The sequence below is a fragment of the Tupaia chinensis genome, unplaced genomic scaffold (assembly GCF_000334495.1).
Source record: "Tupaia chinensis unplaced genomic scaffold, TupChi_1.0 Scaffold000183_1, whole genome shotgun sequence".
In the NCBI taxonomy this organism is placed as follows: domain Eukaryota; kingdom Metazoa; phylum Chordata; class Mammalia; order Scandentia; family Tupaiidae; genus Tupaia; species Tupaia belangeri.
This window is the reverse complement of record NW_006159658.1, coordinates 132-23305: the sequence shown is the minus strand read 5'-3', so window position 1 is coordinate 23305 and position 23174 is coordinate 132. Positions and strand designations below refer to the sequence as shown.

At 48.0% G+C, this 23174-nt stretch overlaps 1 protein-coding gene across 3 annotated transcripts; it reads left to right on the top strand.

The window, feature by feature from the left end:
- Window positions 1-1009: 1009 nt before the first annotated feature.
- On the top strand, window positions 1010-22966 carry PHC1 (polyhomeotic homolog 1; the record flags this gene model as incomplete). 3 transcript variants are annotated; one of them, XM_014587098.1, is given in 13 exon segments in its annotated part: window positions 1010-1167; window positions 3440-3550; window positions 4924-5004; window positions 5917-6066; window positions 6652-6807; window positions 13797-14286; window positions 17355-18115; window positions 19309-19456; window positions 19702-19913; window positions 20495-20609; window positions 21901-22009; window positions 22199-22349; window positions 22735-22966. In XM_014587098.1, coding segments are annotated over 13 exon segments (2830 nt in total), but the record flags the coding sequence as incomplete, so codon positions are not given.
- Window positions 22967-23174: the final 208 nt, after the last annotated feature.

Here is a 23174-nt window from a genome sequence, read left to right as displayed (position 1 = left end):
TGTCTCTTTGCTTGGTTCTTAGCAGTATTCCCATTTGTGTCTTGCAGATGTTCGTGTAGTAAAGTTAGAAGGCATGTTCCAATACGTTAGTAGACTAAAAAGCTGAACATGACTTTCGTGAATATTCCCATTATTATATACTGTGCTTCATTTCTGGACGTTATTTGTTGAAATGACGTATTACATTTGGTGTCAACTCTTCTTTGCCAGTGGGGAAACTGAGGTGTGAGGAGGGAGAGCGACATCCTCGCACTGTTATCAGCCTGAGCTGAAACTAGGCAGCTCTTGGGGCTGTATGGGCTGTAGGCTAGTTCTTCTACCTCCTACTTTCATGACCTTCCATGACTCGTTTGACATACTGTATCTTACGGCCCTCCATAAAAAGACGACGATGAATGCTAATGCTGAGTGACCGCGGCCTCAGTCACAGATCCTTTGGTCTGAAGAAGCATGTGCAAGGTGTAAAAACTTGGTGGGGCAACTTCCTCAACCTCAGGAAACCTCGTTTCCACCATCGTAGCATGGGGATAATTATATTTAGCGTATAGCATTGTGAGGGAGAATACAGGTGAAGAGTCTCAGTGAAAAAAGGCACGCAATAGCTTAGCAAAAAAGGTTGACTGTTGTTGAGATAAAAATGCTGCAGGTGAAGATAAAAATAAGATAATGGGAAGGTTTAAACGGTTCAAAGAAGTGCTCTGGGACTCTAAGATGGCTTTTGTATTAGAAGGTGTCTTATATTCTGTTCATTTTATTTAACGATAGCCATGAGGGAATAGAGAAAGGTTGTTTCTTTTGGGACACTGCAGCGAAAGATGGTGGTGTGGGAAGATGTGGTCAATAAGAGGATATTGCAGATTTCAGAGTTCTAAAATGAGAGAAATCATGGTTTATGGTAGAAGAGACGAATTCTTAGAACTTAGGGCCTTAACTGTGGTCTTGAATAAAAACATGAAATAACAGTTTGGGCTCACGGTGTACATTTTAATCCCTTGCTGTTTCCATCTAGGTCTTGAGTCAGAGCACCGACCTTGGGGACCCTGGACCACTGTCATGGAGACAGAGAGCGAGCAGAACTCTAACTCCACCAATGGGAGTTCCAGCTCGGGGGGCAGCTCTCGGCCCCAAATTGCTCAGATGTCACTGTATGAACGACAAGCAGTACAGGTGAGGCCCAGTTGCGAGGGGCTGTGATCTGTAGGGGTTGGCTGGAGAGGATGCTCTTCCTTCCTTTCCAGCAAATTGGGAGAGCTGGCTTAGGTCATGACGAAGGTTCCCTGTGGCTCTGAGAATCCTAGGAGGTCACAAAGGTTTGGGGAAGCAAACAGAATGAAATTCATTCTTCTAATTACATTTTTTTTTTTTTTTTGGTAACTTCAGTCCATCTAACTAGATTCTTTTATATTTATTTATTCTCTGAAACATTTAAAAAATTAATTAATTTACATTCATTCCCTGAACATTATCAACCATCTAACTAGATTCTAACAAACCATTTCTTTTTATGGGTTGTCCAGTTTTTATTTGGCCTTTATGGGACCAGCCGATGGCATAATGGTTATGTCGCTGGACTCCCACGTAGTCAACTACGATTTGAGTCCTGGACCCAGTGGCTTCAAACTCACCCTGAGTACATGTGCGTGCATGCCCCAAATCCCAAGAGGTGAATGGAGAAGGGATTGCATTGTGGCCATCCCCCCAGGGAGTGATTTCTCACTTTCTGTCTCTCTGGAGAGTGCACGTGCCCTATAGCAGAAATCTCTCTTAAAAAACAGAAAGCAAACACAACGTGGCCTTTCTTGTAAATCACTGAGTGATAGAAGTATCTTGGACCTCTGTTGGAGATTTATTTGAACAAAAGGCAAATCCCGTGTTTGTTTTAGCTCTGTTTGAGAATGAGACCTTTACTAAAAATATTTTGATTGAGTATTAACTATATACATATCATAAGAATAGCTCTAATTATTAGAGAATAAGAATGTGGTTTAATACAGTTGCTACTAAAGCTAAATTTCCAGTATCATTTTCATAAACTCCATTAGTTTTTTTTTTTTTCTTTTTTGAGAGGTTTTGCTATAGGGCACGTGCGCTCCGCAGAAAGACAGAGAGAGAGATAGAAAGTGAGAAATCACCCCTCAGGGGGATGGCCTCGCTGCAATCCCTTCTCCTCCATTCTCCTCTCAGGATCTTGGGCACGCACGCACACATGCCCAGTGTGAGTTTAAGTCACCTGGCTCCCGGACTCGAACCGTGGTCGACTACATGGGAGTCTAGCGACGTAGCCATTACGCCAACTGCTTGTCCTGAGCTCCATTAGTTTTATATTAGAGATATTTGAAAGTGCCAGTTGGTTGAAAATTTTACCTGATAGAATCTTTCAGAAGCTATTAATTTAATATTTTTAAATTTGCTATAGGACACATGCATTCACCAGAGAGACAGAAAGAGAGGGACAGTAAGAAGGCAAGCTGCCAGGTCCGGGACTTGAACTGTGGTTGATCATGTGGGAATCCAGCACCTTAACTACCATACCACCTGATGGCCCTCATTTTCTTTTCCTTTTTAATTGTTAGAGGGTGCGTGTACATTGCCAGAGAGAAAGTGTGAAAGAACCCCCAATGGGACATGGTCGTGCTGCAGTCCTTTTCCCTGTTTCTCCATCCTGTCGGGATTTTTTTGCACATATTCACATGTGCCTGGCATGTTTTCCAAGCCTCCAGGACCTGGGTTCAGACTGTGGTTGCCATATGGGATCTGGTTCCCTTTGCATAGCTGTGTGCTACAGGGCTGACCTTTACATTAACCTCCACATTCACCATCACATTTATTTTTCAGCCTGTCTGGTCCTTGCAATCGCATGGATTTCCAGGCCTCATTTTGGGAAATAAGAATTCTTGTGAATTGCACTGCTTTATTTTCTTTACATATGAGAATAGACCATAGAATTAATTGCTCTCGGGACCAGCAGTTTGCGTAATGGCTATGTCGCTGGACTCCCATGTAGTCAACTGCGGTTTGAGTCCTGGACTCGGTGGCTTAAACTCACGCCGGGCGTGTGTGTGTGCGTGCCGAAGATCCTGAGAGGAGAATGGAAGAGAAGGGATTGCGGCGTGGCCATCCCTCCTGGGGGGGGGGTGATTTCTTGCTTTCTGTCTCTCTGTCTGTCTCTCTCTTTCTGGCGAACGCATGCGCCCTATAGCAAAAAACCTCTTCAAAAAAAAAAGAAAAAAAAAGAATTAATTGCTCTCCAGTTTTTAGAGGCCTGTATAGACTTACTGGTTCTAATATAAAAATAGACAAATCAGTGTTGATGATTTAGCCCCGTTTCCCGTCTCCCTTGGTGTCTCTCCTTGCCGTGACTCCCTTTCACTTGATCCTAATGCTTTCCATAGGATTTTGGAGCAACCCATTCTAAATGTTGTCCTCTCTCTCCTCCTAGGCTCTGCAGGCACTGCAGCGGCAGCCCAATGCAGCTCAGTACTTCCACCAGTTCATGCTCCAGCAGCAGCTCAGTAACGCCCAGCTGCACAGCCTGGCTGCCGTCCAGCAGGTGAGAGGTCAGCTGCCAGCTGGCCCGAAGGGGAGGGGACAGGTGCCACAGGTGGGGAGGAGAGACTTCAGGGGCATAGTGCATCCTGCCCTGAGCCAGGCTGGGGACAGTCTCCCATCGCCTGTGTCCCCTGTCTACCTGTAGGAGGATGGCTGGGTCTTAGCTTCTGGGATTGCTGAAGAACTGTTGGAGAGTCGACTTTTCGAGCTAGAATGGCCGTGTTCTAGAGCTGTGCTGTCCAACGTGGTCACTAGCCACATTAGCTGTTGAGTGCTTGTTCTGTGGCTAGTCCACACAGACTTGCCATGAGATTTTAAAGTTTGATGACTTCGTATGCAAAAGGAATGTAATGTATCTCAGTAATTTTTAAACAATTATTACATGCTGAAATGGCACTATCTTAGTTTTTTTTTTTTTTTTTTAATGTGTATAGTGGAAAATGACGTATGGCTCAGATTGTGTTTGTACTAGACAGCTCTGGACTGGACTTACCAGTGACTCATGATATGACCTAACCAAGCTTCTCACCTGACCCCAGCCATGGTGGCGGCCTATGCTTCTGAGCCAGTGTTCCCCAGCTGGGACCACATGGGAGGCCAGGGTTTGATTCCTCATCCAACCTAAAGGCCAGGTGTGGTGGCATGTACTTGTAATCCCAGTGACTCAGGGAGGCTAAGGCAGGAGGGTCACCAGCTAGAGGCTGGCCTGGGCAACACAGTGAGATGGTGTCTGAGAAAGCTGGGTGTGGGGACCAGCAGGTGGCATGGTGGTTAAGGCATTCTCTCTCTCTCTGGTCAAATTAAAAATAAAAAATTAATGAATAAATAAAATCAAATCTTAAAACAAAAAAAGCTGGCTGTGGTGGTGTGCTCTCTACTCCCGGCTGGGAGGCTGAGGCGGGAGGCTTGAACAGGAAGACCCTGACCAAAACAAAACCCAATTGGCTGCTCAAAACAAAGTAGCTCATTTTACTCAAAGTGGCGGAGTTACATGGAGATTTACTGTGAGAGTGAATGTACTTTTCCTTATTCCAGAATAGTCTCTGTTCTTACATAAAAATTGTTATTTTTAAAAAAATTAATTTATTATTTATTATTATTATTTTAAATCTGCTACAGGGCACGTATACTCACGAGAGAGAGAGAGAGAAGGAGAAGGAGGGAGGGAGAGAGAGGGAGTGACAAAGCAAGCTGCCATGTCCAGGACTCAAACCATGATCAACCATGTGGGATTCCAGCGCCTTAACCACCATGCCACCTACTGGCCCCCAAATCGTTATATGTTTTAGACCTGTGATTTACTGCTGGAAGACAGAGCTTTCCCTTTGATGGTCTCTGCTATTTCTTATTTCCCTTTCCCTTTCCCTTTAACAGGCTACGATTGCTGCCAGTCGACAGGCCAGCTCCCCAAACACCAGCACTGCCCAGCAGCAGGCCACCACCACTCAGGCCTCAGTGAGTCCCCTGCCCCCGAGAGGCTTCTCGCCCTGGGTCGTGGCCGCTGGGTTTGACTGCTTTGTACAGATGATCTGAGAGTGTTTAGCGGGTGTCATGGGTATCGACTGCTCTTAAGTAGAGAAAAATGGAAGAGCAAGGTAACAACTTGGGTCTGTATGGAGTCTTTTTTTTAGTTATATTTTATTTTATACATTAATCAGTATACATCACTTAGCTTGTAAAGTGAATTTACCCAATATGACTACACTTCACGCCAGTTCACTTCAGCATATTAGACACCTTATCCTCAATAGATAATAATCCATTTCCGTGTCGAAATCTAAGAAAGCTGGAAGAAAATCCTAAGGAAGAAGAGGTGATAACGAAATAAGGGGAATCTTTTTTTTTTTTTGGAGAGGTTTTTGCTACAGGGTGCGTGCGCTCACCAGACAGAGAGAGACAGAGAGATAGAAAGCGAGAAATCACCCCCTGGGGGGATGGCCACGCTGCAATCCCTTCTCCATTCGGGATCTTGGGCACGCACGCACACGCGCCCGGCATGAGTTTTAAGCCACCGGGTCCGGGACTCTTAACTGCGGTCGACTACGTGGGAGTCCAGCGACAGCCATTACGCTAACTGCTGGTCCCAAGAAGGGGAATCCTAAATGAGAAGTAAAATCTCTTCCAGCTCATTCTTTTGCCTCTTCAGATACTGATAACGAATGGGGTCTTTTGTTTCCATGTTGGTATCACCCCAAAGTAGCCAGGCTGATAGTATTGGATAGGAAGGTAATACTCATTTTTCCTGACTCCGACTCCATGAAAGTGAGAGAGAGGGTCTGTTTTTGACTGTGCCACATCTGAATTTGTCAGCTGTGTAAATTTATCTCTCCCAAATCCTTAGTCTTGGTCCCTTTCTGTACCACACAGATCAACCTGGCCACCACGTCGGCCGCCCAGCTCATCAGCCGGTCCCAAAGTGTGAGCTCTCCCAGCGCCACTACCTTGACCCAGTCTGTGCTGCTGGGGAACACCACCTCCCCACCTCTCAACCAGTCCCAGGCCCAGATGTATCTACGGGTAAGCCATAGACATGGTCGCGATTGTCCCAGGGACATAATCGTCCCACCAAGGACAGAGAGGACCGGAGAGAAAGTGGTTTTACTTACCCACGATTACCCAGGTGTTTTGAGACTAGCTGGTCTATTTCCCGTGACTGACTTAGCCTAGAAGTGATGCTCAGTATTCATAGGTCACCATCAGATCACATCAAGATCCCAAACTAGATGATGTTAGCCTTAGGGTTGACTAAAGTGTTGTTAGAAATAGTCTGACCTTTAAATCTGTGGCGTAAACACACAAATTCTAAGTGTTCCCTCCCAGCCTGTCTACTCACTATGCATTAGAACTCGTTCTAAGCTCCTCATCGTCTCACCTCTGTAATTGACTCTTCGTTATCAGTCTGTAGTTTCCTACACATTCTAGGTTTCCTTCTGGATAATTCCCCACATATGTAAGAGACTCTGGGTTGGTGTGGAAAGAGGCAGGGCTTAGCTGTTTAATATCTTCTGTTTATTTTGTCTTGTGGTCCTTCCCTTCCATTTCTTCTGTCTCTTCTTTTCCTCTTGTCCTCTGTGCTCTTCTTCCTCCACCTCTCCTTGCCAGCCACAGCTGGGAAACCTGTTGCAGGTGAACCGGACCCTGGGCCGGAATGTGCCTCTAGCCTCCCAACTCATCCTGATGCCTAACGGGGCAGTGGCTGCAGTCCAGCAAGAAGTGCCATCTGCTCAGTCTCCTGGCGTTCATGCAGATGCAGATCAGGTCAGCGGAAACCACTCTGCCTGTGGACGGACACTGGGGAGGACGAAGGGACGACTGCGGACCAGGGACCACCCTCTGCCCTATCACTGCTGTTCAGAGCTCTCTATTGATTTTTTAGAAAGTGTATTTATTTTTTCTGTATGAGAGAGAAAGACCGAGACGGCACCCTCAAGAGTCCCGAGGCTACCGTCCCCGCACGGCCCCAGGCAGCCTGGGTCACAGGCTGCACAGGCTTGACGTGCTCCGGGAGGTCTCCAGTGCAGACCCGGAACCCTTCCACGTGGCCAGCCCTCGGAGCATCGTGTTCTACTGTGGCGCCACTCTCCACCTTGCCAAACTTTCTGTTTTCTGTGTTTTATTTTTCTTTCCCTTCACTGCTATAGCGTTTGGATATCTTGCAGTGTTGGAACTGATTTGAGATAGAAAAGGAAGTAGATTTTCCTGAAAAGAACCAGTGGCTCTGGGAATTCCTTTTTTTTGAGAGGTTTTTGCTATAAGGCACGTGCGCTCGCCAAAGACAGAGACAGAGAGACAGAAAGTGAGAAATCAGCCCCCAGGGGGGATGGCCATGCCACAATCCCTTCTCCTCCATTCTCCTCTCGGGATCTTGGGCACGCATGCACACGCGCCTGGTGTGAGTTCAAGCCACTGGGTCCGGAACTCGAACTGCGGTCGACTACATGGGAGTCCGGCAACATAGCCAGTACACTAACTGCGGGTCCCTGGGAAGTCCTATTTCAATAGAGGGTACATTTCTTGACCATCCTTCTAGGCTTCTTTGGCTCAGTTTTACTCAGGGAATCTTAATTCTCTCTTTTAGTGCTGTCTTCCGTAAATGAGGGATTACAGTTAGTTAGATATGAAACTGGCCTGGCTGTGTTACTGGGGAAACATTTGGCTCCTTCTGCTCACATGTTACTGTTCTCAATTTCAGTATCTTGTGCTGTTCACTGTTTTCCTAGTAAATATCTGTCTCACCATTACCTTTCATGGCTTATTCCTCAAATATGTAAACATTTTAGGAGGTTCCCTACTTCGGAACATAATTTAAACATGTATTTAAAATTTTTTTAAAGAGAATTATTTATATCTATTATTATTATTATTATTTTTCAGTTTGATCAGAGAGAGACAGAGAAAGAGAGAGGGAAAGCAGGAAAGCAAGCCACCAGGTCCGGGATGTGAACCATGGTCGATCATGTGGGAGTCCGGCGCCTTTAGCCACCATGCCATCTGCTGGCCCAGTGTTTTAAAAATTTTGCCAGAGGGTGTGTATGCTTGAGAGAGAGAGAGAGAGAGAGAGAGAGAGAGGGAGAGAGGGAGAGAGAGAGAAAGTATCCCCCCACTGGGGTGTCGTCACACCAAAGTCCCTTCTCCATTTCCCCATCCTGTCAGGATCAAGCATGTTTTTCAGGCCACCACATCTGGGATTTGAACTGCACAGTCAGCCATGTGGAATCTGGTTTCCTTAACAGCTGGCCATAGGGCTGGCCCAAATGCATTTATTTGGCACCTACATTTTTAACTTATGGATAAGATATAAACCAGGAGTTTTCCTTCCTTTCACCAGGGGGCATGTGCATTTGCTTGACAGGAAGGTAGGAAGAGCTCTCCAGTGGGGCGTGCTCATGGCCACGGTCTCTTCTCCGTTTCTCCACCCTGCCAGGTTTGGGGCGTGCATGTGTACACGCTGAACAGTTTTTCAAGCCACCGGATCTGGAATTTGAACAATTTTGGGCCATGTGAAATATAGCTCCTTTAACCACTAGGTTCTTAGGATAATTATTTTATCCTTTTAGTTTACGAGTTAGGAAGTAAATTGAACTTTCTATTGATGAGCTCAGATACGTACTGGACGTTAGAGTGTTAAAAAATGTGAGTCACTGGACCAACAAATGTAGTAATGGCTACGTCCCTGGACTCCCACATAACTGAGCACGGTTCAAGTCCTGAACCCGAACCCAGACACTTGAAACTTATGCTGGGCGCATATGTGTGTGTGCCCAAAATCCTGAGAAGGAAATGGGAAGGAGATTGTGGCATGGCCATCCCCGCTGGGAGTGACTTCTCGCTTTCTATCTCTTCGCTGTCTCTGGCGAGCATACACACCCTATAACAAAAAACCTCTTCAAAAAAAGAAAAAAAAGAAAGTGAGTCACATCTTTAAAAGGCTTATTGAACCAAAGTGCTAAACTAAATAGTACTAACTTTGAGTGGCACATGAGTTTAGATAGCTGGCTGGCTGCATTGCTCTGGGATATTTGAGCAGGATGTGGAAGGATTTTGTATGTGTGATGTGATCTCGAATAAGAAAGCTGGAGAGAACAGGAAGTGGAAGGGCATTTTCACATATGTAAATCTGAGTGGCGATGGCTGGATAGTGTAGACAACAGGCCTGGTGGTAGCAGAGGCCACGGATAGGAAGCGGAGCCTACAAGCCAAGTGAAGGTTGTAGCGAACATCGCAGTGACAGGGCCCATTGCTGGCTATCGGACGGCCGGGTAACAGGAAGAGGAAAGTGTCAGGTTGTCGGAAAAGTCATGATGAATTTTTTTTGTAGAGAGGTTTTTTTTGCTATAGGACGCACGCATTCGCTAGACAGAGAGACAGAGAGACAGAAAGCGAGAAATCACCCCCCAGGGGGGATGGCCACGCCCGCAATCCCTTCTCCTCCATTCTCCTCTCGGGATCTTGGGCACACACGCACATGTGCCCGGCGTGAGTTTTAAGCCACCGGATCCGGGACGCAAACAGTGGTCGACTACGTGGGAGTCCAGCGACATAGCCATTACGCTAACTGCTGGTCCCATGATGTGTTTTTTTTTTAAAAAGAATTATTTTATTTAACTTTATTTATTATTAATTTGACCAGGGAGGGAGAAGGGAGGGAAGGGGGCAAGAGAGAGATAGAGAGAGAAAAAGCGAGAAAGCAAGCAAGCTGCTAGGTCTGGGCTCAAACGGTGATCTGCCATGTGGGAGCCCTGTGGGAGCCCGGCACCCTTAGCTACCATGCCACCTGCTGGCCCCCAGGACGTATTTTTGCACAGAAAATCAGAAAAAACATGTCCTGGCTTTTCTGACAGTCCAGTACTTTAGAAAGAGTCATCTGGAAAATTGTGCATGGAGAGAAGTAGGGAACTACTGCGGAAAGACACTCGGGAGGCTTGGGTTGAGAGTATTAAGAGATAGTAGAGGGACCAGCAGATGGCGGGATGGTCACGTCGCGGGACTCCATGTAGTCGACAGTGATTTGAGTCCCGGATCCGGTGGCTTAGACTCAGGCACATGTGTGTGCGTGCCCAAGATCCCTGAAGAAAGAATGGGGGAGAAGGAATTATGGCGTGGCCATCCCCCAGGGGGGTGATTTTTCACTGTCTGTCTCTGTCTCGCTCTGTCTTTCTGGTGAGTGCACGGACTCTAGAACAAATATCTCTCTCTGGAAAGAAAGAAAGAGAAAGAGGTAGTAGAGCCGGGAGGGGGCTAAATGGGGATGTGCACTTCAGACACGGTTACGGGGGAGCCGGCGGGCAAGGAGAATTTGAACACAGGGGGTTATTTATATTATAAACCTCTTGAGAAGGCAGGAGGAGACAGGATCCAGAGCAGAGAAATACTGCCTTTTTAAAAAAAATTAATTAATTTAACTCCATTTGTTATTATTATTATTTTTCTAAACTTGACCAGAGAGAGACTGAGAGAGAAAGGGAAAGTGAGAAAGCAAGCTCCCAGGTGCGGGATTTGAAACGCAGCCAGCCATGTGGGAACCCAGTGCCTCTACCCACCATGCCATCTGCTGACCCTAAGACTGCCTTTTAAAAAGATTTTCCCATAGTGTTTGTGCTCACTGGAGAGAGACAGAGAGGCAGGTGAGAAAGCACTCAGAATAGGGGATGGTCATGCCAGAAACCCTTCTCTTCCCTTTCTCCCTCCTTTTGGCATTTCGGACCTGCACACACGTGTACTTGTCGTGTTTTTCAGGATGCTGGGTCTGGACTTTGACGACTAGGTCAGGCATGTGGCATCTAATGCCTTCACCACCACTCCAGCGACTGGCCCAGGACTTGCTTTTTTTTTTTTTTTGAGAGGTTTTTGCTATAGGGCGCATGCACTCGCCAAACAGGCAGAGAGAGACAGAGAGACAGCGAGAAATCACCCCCCAGAGGGGATGGCCATGCCGCAATCCCTTCTCCTCCATTCTCCTCTCGGGAACTTGGGCACACATGCACATGCGCCCGGCGTGAGTTTTAAGCCACCGGGTCCGGGAGGCGAATCGCGGTCGACTATGGGGGAGTCCAGCGACATAGCCATTACGCTAACTGCTGGTCCCAGGACTTGCTTTTGGTAGGAGGAAGGGGAGAGGGAGAGGGCTGTAATGGATGCGTGTGCAGGTAAAGGGGTAGGTGGTGGTGGAATAGATGGTGGGGTGCGCGCATAATCCTTTTTCTTTTCTCTGGAGAGATGCCGTGTGAGAGGCGAAAGAGAAGGAGGTTCTGAGGCATAGGGAGAGTAGGAGAGTTTGAATTAGCCACTTATGGAAAGAAAGCTGCTTAGAGAACTATATAATTGCCAGATTAACATTAGTGCCCAGTACCCAGTACCCAGTCCTGATGATTCTCGCTAATAGCTCTCAAGAGCTGTCACCTCTTCTTCACTACCGCTGCCTGAGTTCAGGCTCTTACACTTGCCTGGATTCTAGTCTTCTGACCAGTTTGCTAGTCTTCCTGACTTCAGGGTTACTTACTTGAAATTCCCATCCACATTACTATGAGGATTATTTTTGGTTAAGATAATTTTTCTTTAATAAGAAAATATATATTGGGCCAGCAGGTCATGTGGTGTTAAGGTGCTAGATCCCACATGGCTAACTCGGTGGTTTGAGTCCTGGACCCAGCAGCTTGAAAAACGTTTCAGGAGCATGCATGTGCAAGACCAAACTCCCAAGAGAAGAATGGAGAAGGGACTGTGGCAAAAAAATAAGTATTAGGTTTTTGGGAAAGTCATGGCATGTTTTTCGGTGCAAAAATGCATCATGATTTTCCTGGCAACTCAACATGTTATTCCTGATTTTTGGTTTAATTGTGGGAGGGTGTGCATGTTTGTCAGAGAGAGTCAGAGGGAGAGGGAGGAAGTACCCCAAGGTGGGCATGGTAACTAACGTTGCAATCCCTTCTCCGTTTTTCCATCCTGTAGCATTTGAGAAACACACACACACGTGCCAGGCATATTTTTCAAGGTGCAAGGGCTGAAAATGGGATGCAGTTGACCCTGTGGGATCTGACTCCCTAAAACACCAGGCTATGGGGTCAGTCCTGATATTATTTATTTAATTAGTTCTTTTTTTAGTTTGCTATGGGGCATGTGGGCTCACGAGAGAGAGAGAGAGAGAGAGAGAGAGAGAGAGAGAAAGTATACAACATCACCCCTCAGGGGCATGGCCACACCACTGTTTTTTGTCTATTGCCTCAGGATTTGGGGCATGTGCACACATGTGCTTAGCACGATTTACAAACCGCCAGGTCAGAGACTTGAACCTTGAGCTGTGCAGTGGGCCATGTGGGATCCAGCCACCTTAACCTCTATGCCATCTGCTGGCCCTTGCCCTGACACTTTTTAAATAGTATCTTTGGTGCACAAAATTTGATATATTATTATTTTTTATTTTAAGAGAAATCTTTTGCTATAGGGTGTGTGTGCTTGCTAGAGAGACAGAGAGAGAAAAGAGAGACAGAAAGTAAGAACTCACCATTCCCAGGATGGCCATGCTGAAATCTCTTCTCCATTCTCCTTTCGGTATTTTGGGCATGCATGCACATGTGTCCAACGGGAGTTTCAAGCCGCTGTGTCCGGGACTCAAACCACAGTCAACTGTGTGGGAGTCCAGCGACATAACCATTATGCCACCTGCTGGCCCCCAGATTTTGATGAATTATAATCCTTGGCTCATGACATTCCTGTTGGTCCATTCATAGCTCACTTATTTACTGCGTAACTTTTGATATTATAATAAGTAATCTGTAGTTCCAGTCGTTGTTCCTACCCAGGGAAACAGTCATTCTGATTTCTAGGTTCATCATTTTGTGTAGTTTTATTACTCAGTGTGTATTTCTGAGAAAGTGCTTTTTATTATGGAAAATTTCTAACCTATACAAATAGAAAAAAATATAAATCCTATTTACCTACCGTCCAGCCCCAACAGTTATTATTGGACAACTTATTCAGGCTCTCCCCCTCCACCAGACACATGCTTGGTGTTGGAATATAACCATGCGTGAGACAAATGTGCTATTTCCAAACTGAAGGCAGGCTCTAACTCTAACATGCCAGGCACCTTTTCTGCCTCCCTAGCCTCAGTTCCTAACCAGTTTCTTTTTCCTATAATTCATGTCAAATATAATGAAATATTTTTCACCTGCTGAAATGGCTGTGCTCTTTCTTGGTTCATTGGTGTTGCAGATGCTGTTTCCTGTGTGCTCAAACCTCCACCTTCACCGTGACCTCCTGAGTCTCAGGTTGGGTGTCACCTGCTACAGGAAGCCCTGCTCCGTCTCCCTAGACTGAGTCGATCCTCTGCTCCCAGAGCACTCTGTGCAGACCCCTCCCTAGCACTGTGTCACATTTGGTATTGTCGTTCTTCTCCATTAGAAAGTACTCTTCAGTGGCAGGGACTGTGCTTTTCACCCCTGCATTCCCAGTGTCCCATATAGTGCTTGAAGCACAGGAGGTATTTGACAGATGTGGAGTGAATGCAGAGGACAGAGAAAATTGAAGAGACATTCTGAAGGAATAAATGACCAAATTTGATGATAGGCTTGAAAGTGAATGAAGGTGACTGAAAATCAGATGTGATTCTGAAGTTCCTGGGAGACCGGAAAGCCTACTATGTGTCCTTGTAAAGGGGGGCTGTGGAACATGACATTGGAGTTGATCTTGGCGCCTTTTGAATCAGTCAGAGATCTTAATGCTTCCCTTCTGTTCTTCATGTCTTTCAGGTGCAGAACTTGGCAGTGAGGAACCAACAGGCCTCAGCCCAAGGACCCCAAATGCAAGGCTCCACTCAGAAGGCCATTCCTCCTGGAGCCTCCCCCGTCTCTAGCCTCTCCCAGGCCTCGAGCCAGGCCCTAGCTGTAGCACAGGCTTCCTCTGGGGCCTCAGGCCAGTCCCTCAACCTTAGTCAAGGTGGAGGCAGTGGGAATAGCATCCCAGGGTCCATGGGTCCAGGCGGAGGTGGCCAGGCACCTGGGGGTTTGGGTCAGTTGCCTTCCTCAGGAATGGGTGGTGGGACCTGTCCCAGGAAGGGCACGGGAGTGGTGCAGCCCTTGCCTGCAGCCCAAACAGTGACTGTGAGCCAGGGCAGCCAGACAGAGGCTGAAAGTGCAGCGGCCAAGAAGGCAGAGGCTGATGGGAGCAGCCAGCAGAACGTGGGCATGAACCTGACCCGGACTGCTACACCTGCCCCCAGCCAGACGCTTATTAGCTCAGGTGAGTCATCACCTTGCACCTGCGTGTGCCTGCTGGGGAGAAACAGGGAAAGTTAGAAATCACCCCCAGGGGGATGGCCTTGCCACAGTCCCTTCTCCTTTCTCCTGAGATTTGGGGCATGCATGCACACGTGCCGTGCATGATTTTCAAGCTGCCAGGTCTGAGACTCAAACTGGTAAGTCATGTGGGAAACAGGGCATTGTGTCTGCTTCCACCGGGTAGCTGTCCTTTACAGGCTGCCCTATCCGCTTTGATAGACACGAAGGCTTCAGTTTATTCTCTCTTCCATTTATTCGCCCAGTTCTTACTGAACTGTCTGCTGTGTTCTGGGTGCCTGGGATTCGTGTTTGAAAAGCAGCCAGCCTGTCCTCATGTAACTTACAGTTCAGCCCCAGGAATGCATTCTCTCCTCGCTCTGTGCTGAATGGTGCTTAGTTGGTGCAGTTACAGCAGGGAGGTGTGTACAGTGTAAATGCCGAGAGCACTTAAGACTAGCAGGCAGAGCCATGGTTTCTTTTCTTTTTAAAGAATTATTTTATTTAACTTTATTTATTTATTTGAAATTGACGGTGGCGGTGGGGGGGAACTGAGAACACAAGCTGCCAGGTCGGGACTCAGACCGCGGTCAGCCATGTGGGAGTCCAGCACCCTTAACCACCACGCCACCTGCTGACCCCGAGCCATGGTTCCTTGCAGTCCACTTCTGATGTGCTGAATCAGTTAGGATAAAATGGAGTAAGTTATAATAACCTTAAGTAATTTATCCTTGCTTTCAGACTGTGGGGGAGATCAAGTTCGATGTGTGCGTCTTTTGGTTTTGTCGCTCTTTGCCTTCTTTCTTTCCAGCATCTTAGTCAATACATTTGGATAATTACTTATGAGCTATTACTGGGACCAGCAGGTGGCGTAGTGGTTAAGGTGCTGGACACTCCCACATGGCTGACCACGGTTCAAGTCCTGGACCTGGTGGCTTGCTTTCCTATCTTCTCTCTCTCTCTCTCTGTCTGTGTGTATCTCTCTGGTCAAATTAAAAATGAATGAATGAATAAATAAACTTCAATAAGTAATTAAAAAAATGAAGATGAGCTATTACTGATATTTGGCATTTACATACAGTAGCACTGGTATTTCCAAAGTGCTTTCCATTTCATATGCTTGGCATGTTCTGTGGGCAATCTGACACGATATGGAGGGGTAGTAGAAGGCAGTATAGCCAGAGCTTACAGCTGTTGACTTTAAAAATAATTATTCGGGGCTGGCAAGTGGCATCGTTAAAGACGCTGGACTCCCACATGGCTGACCGCAGTATGAATCTCGAACCTGGCAGCTTACTTTCTCACCTTCTCTGTCTTTCTCTGGTCAAATTAAAACAAATAATAATGATCATAATAAATAAATTTACTTTTTTAAAAGAAAAGGAATTATTGGGACCAGCAGTTGGTGTAATGGCTATGTCGCTGGACTCCCATGTAGTTGACTGTGGTTCAAGTCCCGGACCTGGTGGCTTAAACTCACACTGGGTGCATGTACTTGCGTGCCCATGATCCTGAGAGGAGAATGGAGGAGAAGGGATTGCAGCGTGGCCATCCACCAGGGGTTGATTTCTCATTTTCTGTCTTCTCTGGCGAGCTCACGGGCCCTCTAGCAAAAACCTCTCCAAAAAAAAAAAGGAATGATCTAATTTTATTATTTTCTTTATTAATATTCTTAAATTTTATTTGTTATCATTATTATTTTTAAAATCTTGCTATAGGACTTCTGTGCTTCCTAGAGAGAAACAGAGAGAAAGTGAGAAAGCAAGCCACCAGGTCCAGGACTTGAACTGCAGTTGGCTATGTGGGAGTCGTGGGAGTCCAGCATTTTAATGACCATGCCACTGTCTGACCTTTATTATTTCTAAATTTGCTGTAGGACACATACGTTCACCAGAGAGAGACAGGAAAGAAGGAAAGTGAGAACAAGCTGCCAGGTCTGGGACTTGATCCATGGTTAACCATGTGGGAGTCTAGTGTCTTAAACACCATGCCCACAGCTGCCAACTCTACCAACTCTTATTTTTTTTTCTTTTTGGAGAGGTTTATGCTATAGGGCACGTGTGCTCGCCAGAAAGAGAGAGACAGACAGAAAGCAAGAAATCACCCCCAAGGGGGATGGCCATGCCACAATTCCTTCTCCTTCATTCTCCTCCCGGGATCTTGGGCATGCATGCACGTGCGCCTGGTTTGAGTTTAAGCCACCCGGTCTGGGACTCGAACCGTGGTTGACTACATGAGAGTCCAGCGATGTAGCCATTACAGCAACGTAGCCATTACGCCACCTGCTGGTCCCAGCTGCCAACTCTTAAGACTTCTTAGATGGTGACCTAAACTGATGTGTAAAGTTGAGGTGAGGTACTCATGGCCAGCAGGTGGCATAATGGTTAAGGCACTGGACACCCACATGGCCGACCGCATTTCAAGTCCTGGACCTGGTGACTTGAAACTCAATACTGGGTGTGCGTGTGTGTGTGCCCCAAATCCCAAGAGGAGAATGTAGGAGAAGGGGCTGTGCAGTGGCCATCCCTGCTGGGAGGTGATTTCTCACTTTCTCTCTGGCTCTAGGAAGCATACTTGCCCTGTAGCAAAAATCTCTCTTGGAGAAAAATGTCGAGGTATTCAGGGGAACAATGGGTATTTTCCACTCTTGATATCTTTTCTGCAGTGAGTATTACGTACTTCTCATGTCAGGCACTGGGCTGGGCCCTGGAGGTATGCAAAAGAATAAAGCGTGGACTCAGCCTCGAGAATCCCCAACTCCAGTCATACGGGAGGCACGGCCAACCAGGTTTCCTTTGTACAGAGTGAAAGGGTATGATATTCAGGTACAGCAAAGAAAAAGAACATGCGAAAGGACCGAGGGCTGTCAAATTCTTGAGCCGGGAGTACTTTGAGAGCATCAAGACGAGGTGGTTGGTCCTGTCTGCCTCAGAGGCAGGTCTATGTACCTCGGAAAGATGGCTCGGCTTCTAATTTAGAACAATCCTTTTCGGCTCCTTTTCTTCCTGTTCCCTTCTGGGCTTATCCCTATAGCCACCTACACACAGATCCAGCCCCACTCGCTGATCCAGCAGCAGCAGCAGATCCACCTCCAGCAGAAGCAGGTGGTGATCCAGCAGCAGATCGCCATCCACCACCAGCAGCAGTTCCAGCACCGGCAGTCCCAGCTGCTTCACACGGCGACACACCTCCAGCTGGCCCAGCAGCAGCAGCAGCAGCAGCAAGCCACAACCCTCCCTGCCCCTCAGCCGCCGCAGGTCCCGCCTACTCAGCAGGTCCCACCGTCCCAGTCCCAGCAGCAAGCCCAAACCCTGGTTGTTCAACCCATGCTTCAGTCTTCACCCCTGTCCCTTCCACCTGACCCAGCCCCCAAGCCACCGATCCCTATCCAATCCAAGCCACCTGTTGCACCTATCAAGCCTCCCCAGTTAGGGGCTGCTAAGATGTCAGCTACCCAGCAGCCACCACCCCACATCCCCGTGCAAGTCGTGGGTACCCGACAGCCGGGGACAGCCCAGGCACAGGCTTTGGGGTTGGCACAGTTGGCAGCAGCCGTGCCTACTTCCCGGGGGCTGCCAGGCACAGTGCCGCCCGGCCAGGCCCATTTGGCCTCCTCACCACCTGCATCCCAGGCTCCTGGTGCGCTGCAGGAGTGCCCGCCTACGCTGGCTCCCGGGATGACCCTCGCTCCCGTGCAGGGGACAGCGCACGTGGTAAAGGGCGGGGCAACCACTTCCTCACCTGTCGTAGCTCAGGTCCCTGCTGCCTTCTACATGCAGTCTGTTCACCTGCCGGTAAGTGACGTCTGAGGCTTTCAGAGGCATGTCATCCATGAGAGTGGGCCGGGGCTGAGCGGAATACAGAGTTCAGGGGCCAGCATGTGGCGTGGTGGTTAAGGTGGCTCAATTCTCACATGGCCACATGTGTGTGTGCCCAAAGTCCTGAGAGAGGAGAATGGAGGAGTAGGGATTACTGCGAGGCCATCTGCCCGGGTGGGGGGCTGATTTCTCACTTTCTCTGTTGCTCTCTGGTGAGCATATGCGCCGTATGGCAAAAGCCTAAAATAAAAAAAAAAAACAGAGTTCAGAAGGTTAATATTTATTTGCCTTTTTTTAAGAGAGGGAGGGGCATTAATTCATACACCTGAGTGTTATATTCGTAAACATGGTACTGAAAACACTGGGGTTTTGGACATGTACCACGTTAGATTAAGATAGCCTTGGGACCAGCAGTTGGTGTAATGGCTATGTCGCTGGACACCCATGTAGTCGACTGCGGTTTGAGTCCCAGACCCGGTGGCTTAAACTCATGCCGGGCGCATGTGTGTGCGTGCCCAAGATCCTGAGAGGAGAATGGAGGAGAAGGGATTGCGGCATGGTCCTCCCCCCTAGGGGATGATTTCTCGCTTTCTGTCTCTGTCTCTGTCTTTCTGGCGAGCGCACGTACCCTATAGCGACCCCCCCCCCAAAAAAAAAAAGCCTCAACCAGGGCCAGCTTGTGGCATGTTGCTAAGGCAATTGGATCCTGCATGCTTGACTGTTCAGTCTGAGTCCCAGACCTGATGGCTTGAGAAACGCCAGGTGTGTGTGAATGTGTGCCCAGAATTCCGAAAGGAGAGAGATGGAGGAGGGATTGCAGGGTGCTTTCTCCTGTCTCTTTTTGGCAAGTGCACATGTCCTGTGGCAAAAATTTGAAAAGGTAGTACAGCCTCAACGAAATTAGGCTTCATATAAAACAGCAATTCCTGGTTAGTCCATGGTGCATGAGCAGAGTCTCAGGACCTAGGCTCAGACTAAATAATGTTGCATTTTCTTCTGTCCTGACGTCGAAGTTGCACTTCTTGAGAATGACCAGGAAGTTTAGTGTACCACGGGAATATGGGGAGCCTGGAACTCAGAAAACTTTCTCTGACAGTATGGAGGTAATTGTGGTTCTTCATAATCCTCCCCTCTATATCTTGGCTTCTTTTCTGTTCTTCATCATATAGGGTAAACCCCAGACCCTGACTGTCAAACGCAAGGCCGAGTCTGAGGAGGAGAGAGACGACGTGTCCACATTGGGCTCAGTGCTGGCTGCCAAGGCATCTCCAGTGGCAGAGAGCCCAAAGGTCCTAGAGGAAAAAAGCAGTCTTGGAGGTATCCGTGACACTGTTGGGATGCACAGAGAATAGAGAAATGTTCTGAGTGGGCTAAAAGGTTAACCTAGTTAAATCAGTAGAAAATGGGCCTGAACGTGGTGGAAAACCAGTGGATCCCAGAACAGGGACGCCAGGGTGCATGATGAAGAGTGAGCGCGTATTACTGCTGTGGAGGGCCGGGCTGGCTCAGAGCAGATGGATCGCTTATGCCATCCCATGTCTGTGCCTTAATCTGTTTTCCAGAGAAAGCTGAACCAGTGGCCAGTGTGAATGCTAATACTCCAAGCAGTGAACTCCAAGCCTTGACCCCTGCGCCATCCGCACCGCCTCCTACGCTAGCCATGGTGTCCAGACAGATGGGTGACTCAAAACCCCCACAGGCCATCGTGAAGCCTCAGATTCTCACCCACATCATCGAAGGCTTCGTCATCCAGGAAGGAGCGGAACCTTTCCCGGTGAGGACAGGCCCATAGGCTGGGACTTCCGAGCGAGGACTTGGTTCTTCACGTTGTCTCTTCCAAGTCTGCTAGAAATAAAAGGCACAGAACTATTAAATTAGTAGAGAATCGCTTAGTTGTGCTGTTTAGTTGTAAAGAAGGAAAGGAAGAGAAAAAATGTAGATTAGAAAATAAACATGTTGGGAAGAGGAGAGAAAAAGAAGAAAGTAACCTTAAAACTAGTGTCAGTCAGAAAAAGGTTGTTTTATAATAAAGGAAATCACAGTAGCTATCACGATCTGCAGACCCAGGGCTTGAACCCACGTATTTGACTCCTGGTGCATACCCTGCACCTCAGGAAGGAGAAGGGCACCACCGGGAGCCAGGGTAGGAGCCTGTCCTCCAGTGGCTTATCTGAAAAAGCGAGTTAGGCTCTTGATTGCCAGAGTGAAAGTGATGCTCTCTGAGCTGGTCCTGGCCATGCACTGCCAGAACAGAGGTGACGAGGTCAGTCAAAGGCAGGATGATGGGGATGCTGGGGAGCGCCCCCGAGAGGCAGAGGCAGAGGCTGAGCTAACTGTGAACTCTTCCTGGGGCAGGTGGGCTGTTCTCAGTTACTGAAGGAGGCTGAGAAGCCGCTACAGACGGGCCTCCCAGCAGCACTGAGTGAGAATCAGCCAGGTGGCCCCTTGGGAGGGGACAGTCCATCTGTGGGTAAGTACTTAGGGAGTCATCTGGGCAACGGGACAACTGGGCCTGTGTTTGAGGACTCATGTAACTCCCTGTTTTATATTCATTATTCATTTAATGTAGGAATTACATAAAGAACATCCATATATAGAAACTGTTTTATACATCAGTATGTAGAATCCCACAAAACGACTTATATAGGATTAGGTGCATTTAAAAAATTTGCTATAAGGAATGTTCACTTGCTTAAAGGAGGGGGTGTGGCACATGGTGTGGTGGTTAAGGGTGCTGGACACTCCCACCTGGCTAACCATGGTTTGAGTGTCCTGGACCTGGCGGCTTGCTTTCTCACTTTTTCTCTCTCTGACTCTGTCCCTCTCTGGTCAAATTAAAAAAAAAAAAAGTAAATAAATAAAGTTAAATAAAAAATATATATAAAAGAAAAAGGAAAAAAGAAGAAAGAGAGAGGAGCCAGCAGGTGGCATGGTGGTTAAGGTGCTGGACACTCCCACATGGCTGACCACAGTTTGAATCCCAGGCATGGTGGCTGGCTTTCTTGTTTTCCCTGCCTCTCTGTATCTTTCTCTGGTCAAGGTGGAATAAATGAATGAATAAATAAAATTAAAATAAATAATTCTTAACAGAAAGAGAGACAGAAAGAAAAGGTGAGAAAGAACCTCTCGGAGGATGGCCACGGTGCAGTCCCTTCATTCTCTCGGGACTTTGGGCGCTCGTGCATGCACATCTAGCATGTTGTTCAAGCCAGCAGATCTGGCACCCAGACCGTGTGGGACCCAGCCCCTCATCCACCACGCCATGGGCTGGACCTAGGGTTAGGGGCGTTTTATCAAGCTAAAGTAACTGTCGACTTATGCATTACAAGAATGTGTTTTTCAAAAATGACTTGAAACGGGACTTTATAATTTCCAGTTCTCCTTAGTCTAGATGTTATAAGTATACTAAGGACTTAGATTTACCTTTCCTCCTGTGTGGGGGTAATAAGTAATTCCTTTTTCCTGTCCAGAAATCAGTCATCTGAAATGTGAGACTGTGAATTAGGATAAAATTGGTAAAATAAGGTATTTAAAAAGGAGATAGTTGACTTAAGGAAGACTTTGAAGACTTCTTAATGTTCTTGAGGGATGAGACATCACGGTTTTGAACTCTGAACTTTTGTGCTTTAGGGATTCTCAGTTACGTAGGGTTGGACTTTGGGAGGCAAACCCGAGAACGATTAGAATCCAGCTCTGGGCCAGTGCTGGCCTCAGCGGCAGCAGAGTCCCCCCGTGACTCTCGAGCGCTGCTTGTTTTTCAGAGTTGGAGAAGAAGGCGAATCTCCTGAAGTGCGAGTACTGTGGGAAATACGCCCCAGCAGAGCAGTTCCGTGGCTCCAAGAGGTTCTGCTCCATGACGTGTGCGAAGAGGTAGGGTAGGCACGCCCCCACTGTCCACACGGGTCTCTGTGTCTAGTTACGTCCCTTCCTCGGGATCGGCTCACGGCTACTTTGTCCCCCTCTCTGCTTCCATTCCTTTCTACAACTGTCTTAAAATACCAGTTCACAGTGGTGGTCTCGCACGGCACCTCTGACATCCTGGGTATGCCTGTCCTGCAGGTACAATGTCAGCTGTAGCCACCAGTTCCGGCTGAAGAGGAAAAAAATGAAAGAGTTTCAGGAAGCCAACTATGCCCGCGTCCGCAGGCGTGGACCCCGCCGCAGCTCCTCTGACATCGCCCGAGCCAAGATCCAGGGCAAGCGCCACCGGGTGAGCTGGGCTGCAGCCAGCTGCCTTACACAGTGGGCCATCCTCTCCCCTGCAGGGCACTTCCTTTGCCCAGGTCAGAGGGTGTCAGGATGGAACTCGGGCTTCACAGTACTCGCATTACTCCGAGTCTCCCCAAGCTGCTTAAGCTGCTGGTTCACATATCCGTTAATCCTTAAACTGAACTGGAAGAGAGGAAGTCTCGGTTGATCGTTAATTTAGGGAAGAAGCAAGGAAGTGTTGTGGACGACACTTGAGAGCAGATTCGGGCATTTGCAAATGAAGCCCAGAGGATCACTTCCCATGCGGATTAGTGGTGGCTGGGAGGGGGGGTGGCATGCAGGACACTGCTGTTCCTGACTTCACCGCTTTGCTGTTTCCGCTGCAGGGGCAAGAGGACTCTAGCCGGGGTTCAGATAACTCCAGTTACGATGAAGCACTCTCCCCAACGTCTCCTGGGCCGTTATCAGTGAGAGCTGGGCACGGAGAACGTGACCTAGGGAACCCCAGTACAGCTCCCCCTACACCAGAATTACACGGCATCAACCCTGTGTTCCTGTCCAGTAATCCTAGTCGGTGGAGTGTCGAGGAGGTGTACGAGTTCATCGCTTCGCTTCAAGGTACTGAGGACCTGCAGAACCCCGGTCGGTGGTTTAGCCCCAGTCGTCTGTGCTGGCCTGAGGGGGCAGAACCCACTTCTGAAATACAGGGGCTTCAGTGTGGCCAGAGGCTTGGCTTTTGACATGAGTTCACAGCCTGGGTCTGACATCATTGTGGGTTGACGCTATCTTCCACCCCGCCAGCAGTTTTACCATGTTTGATTTTCAC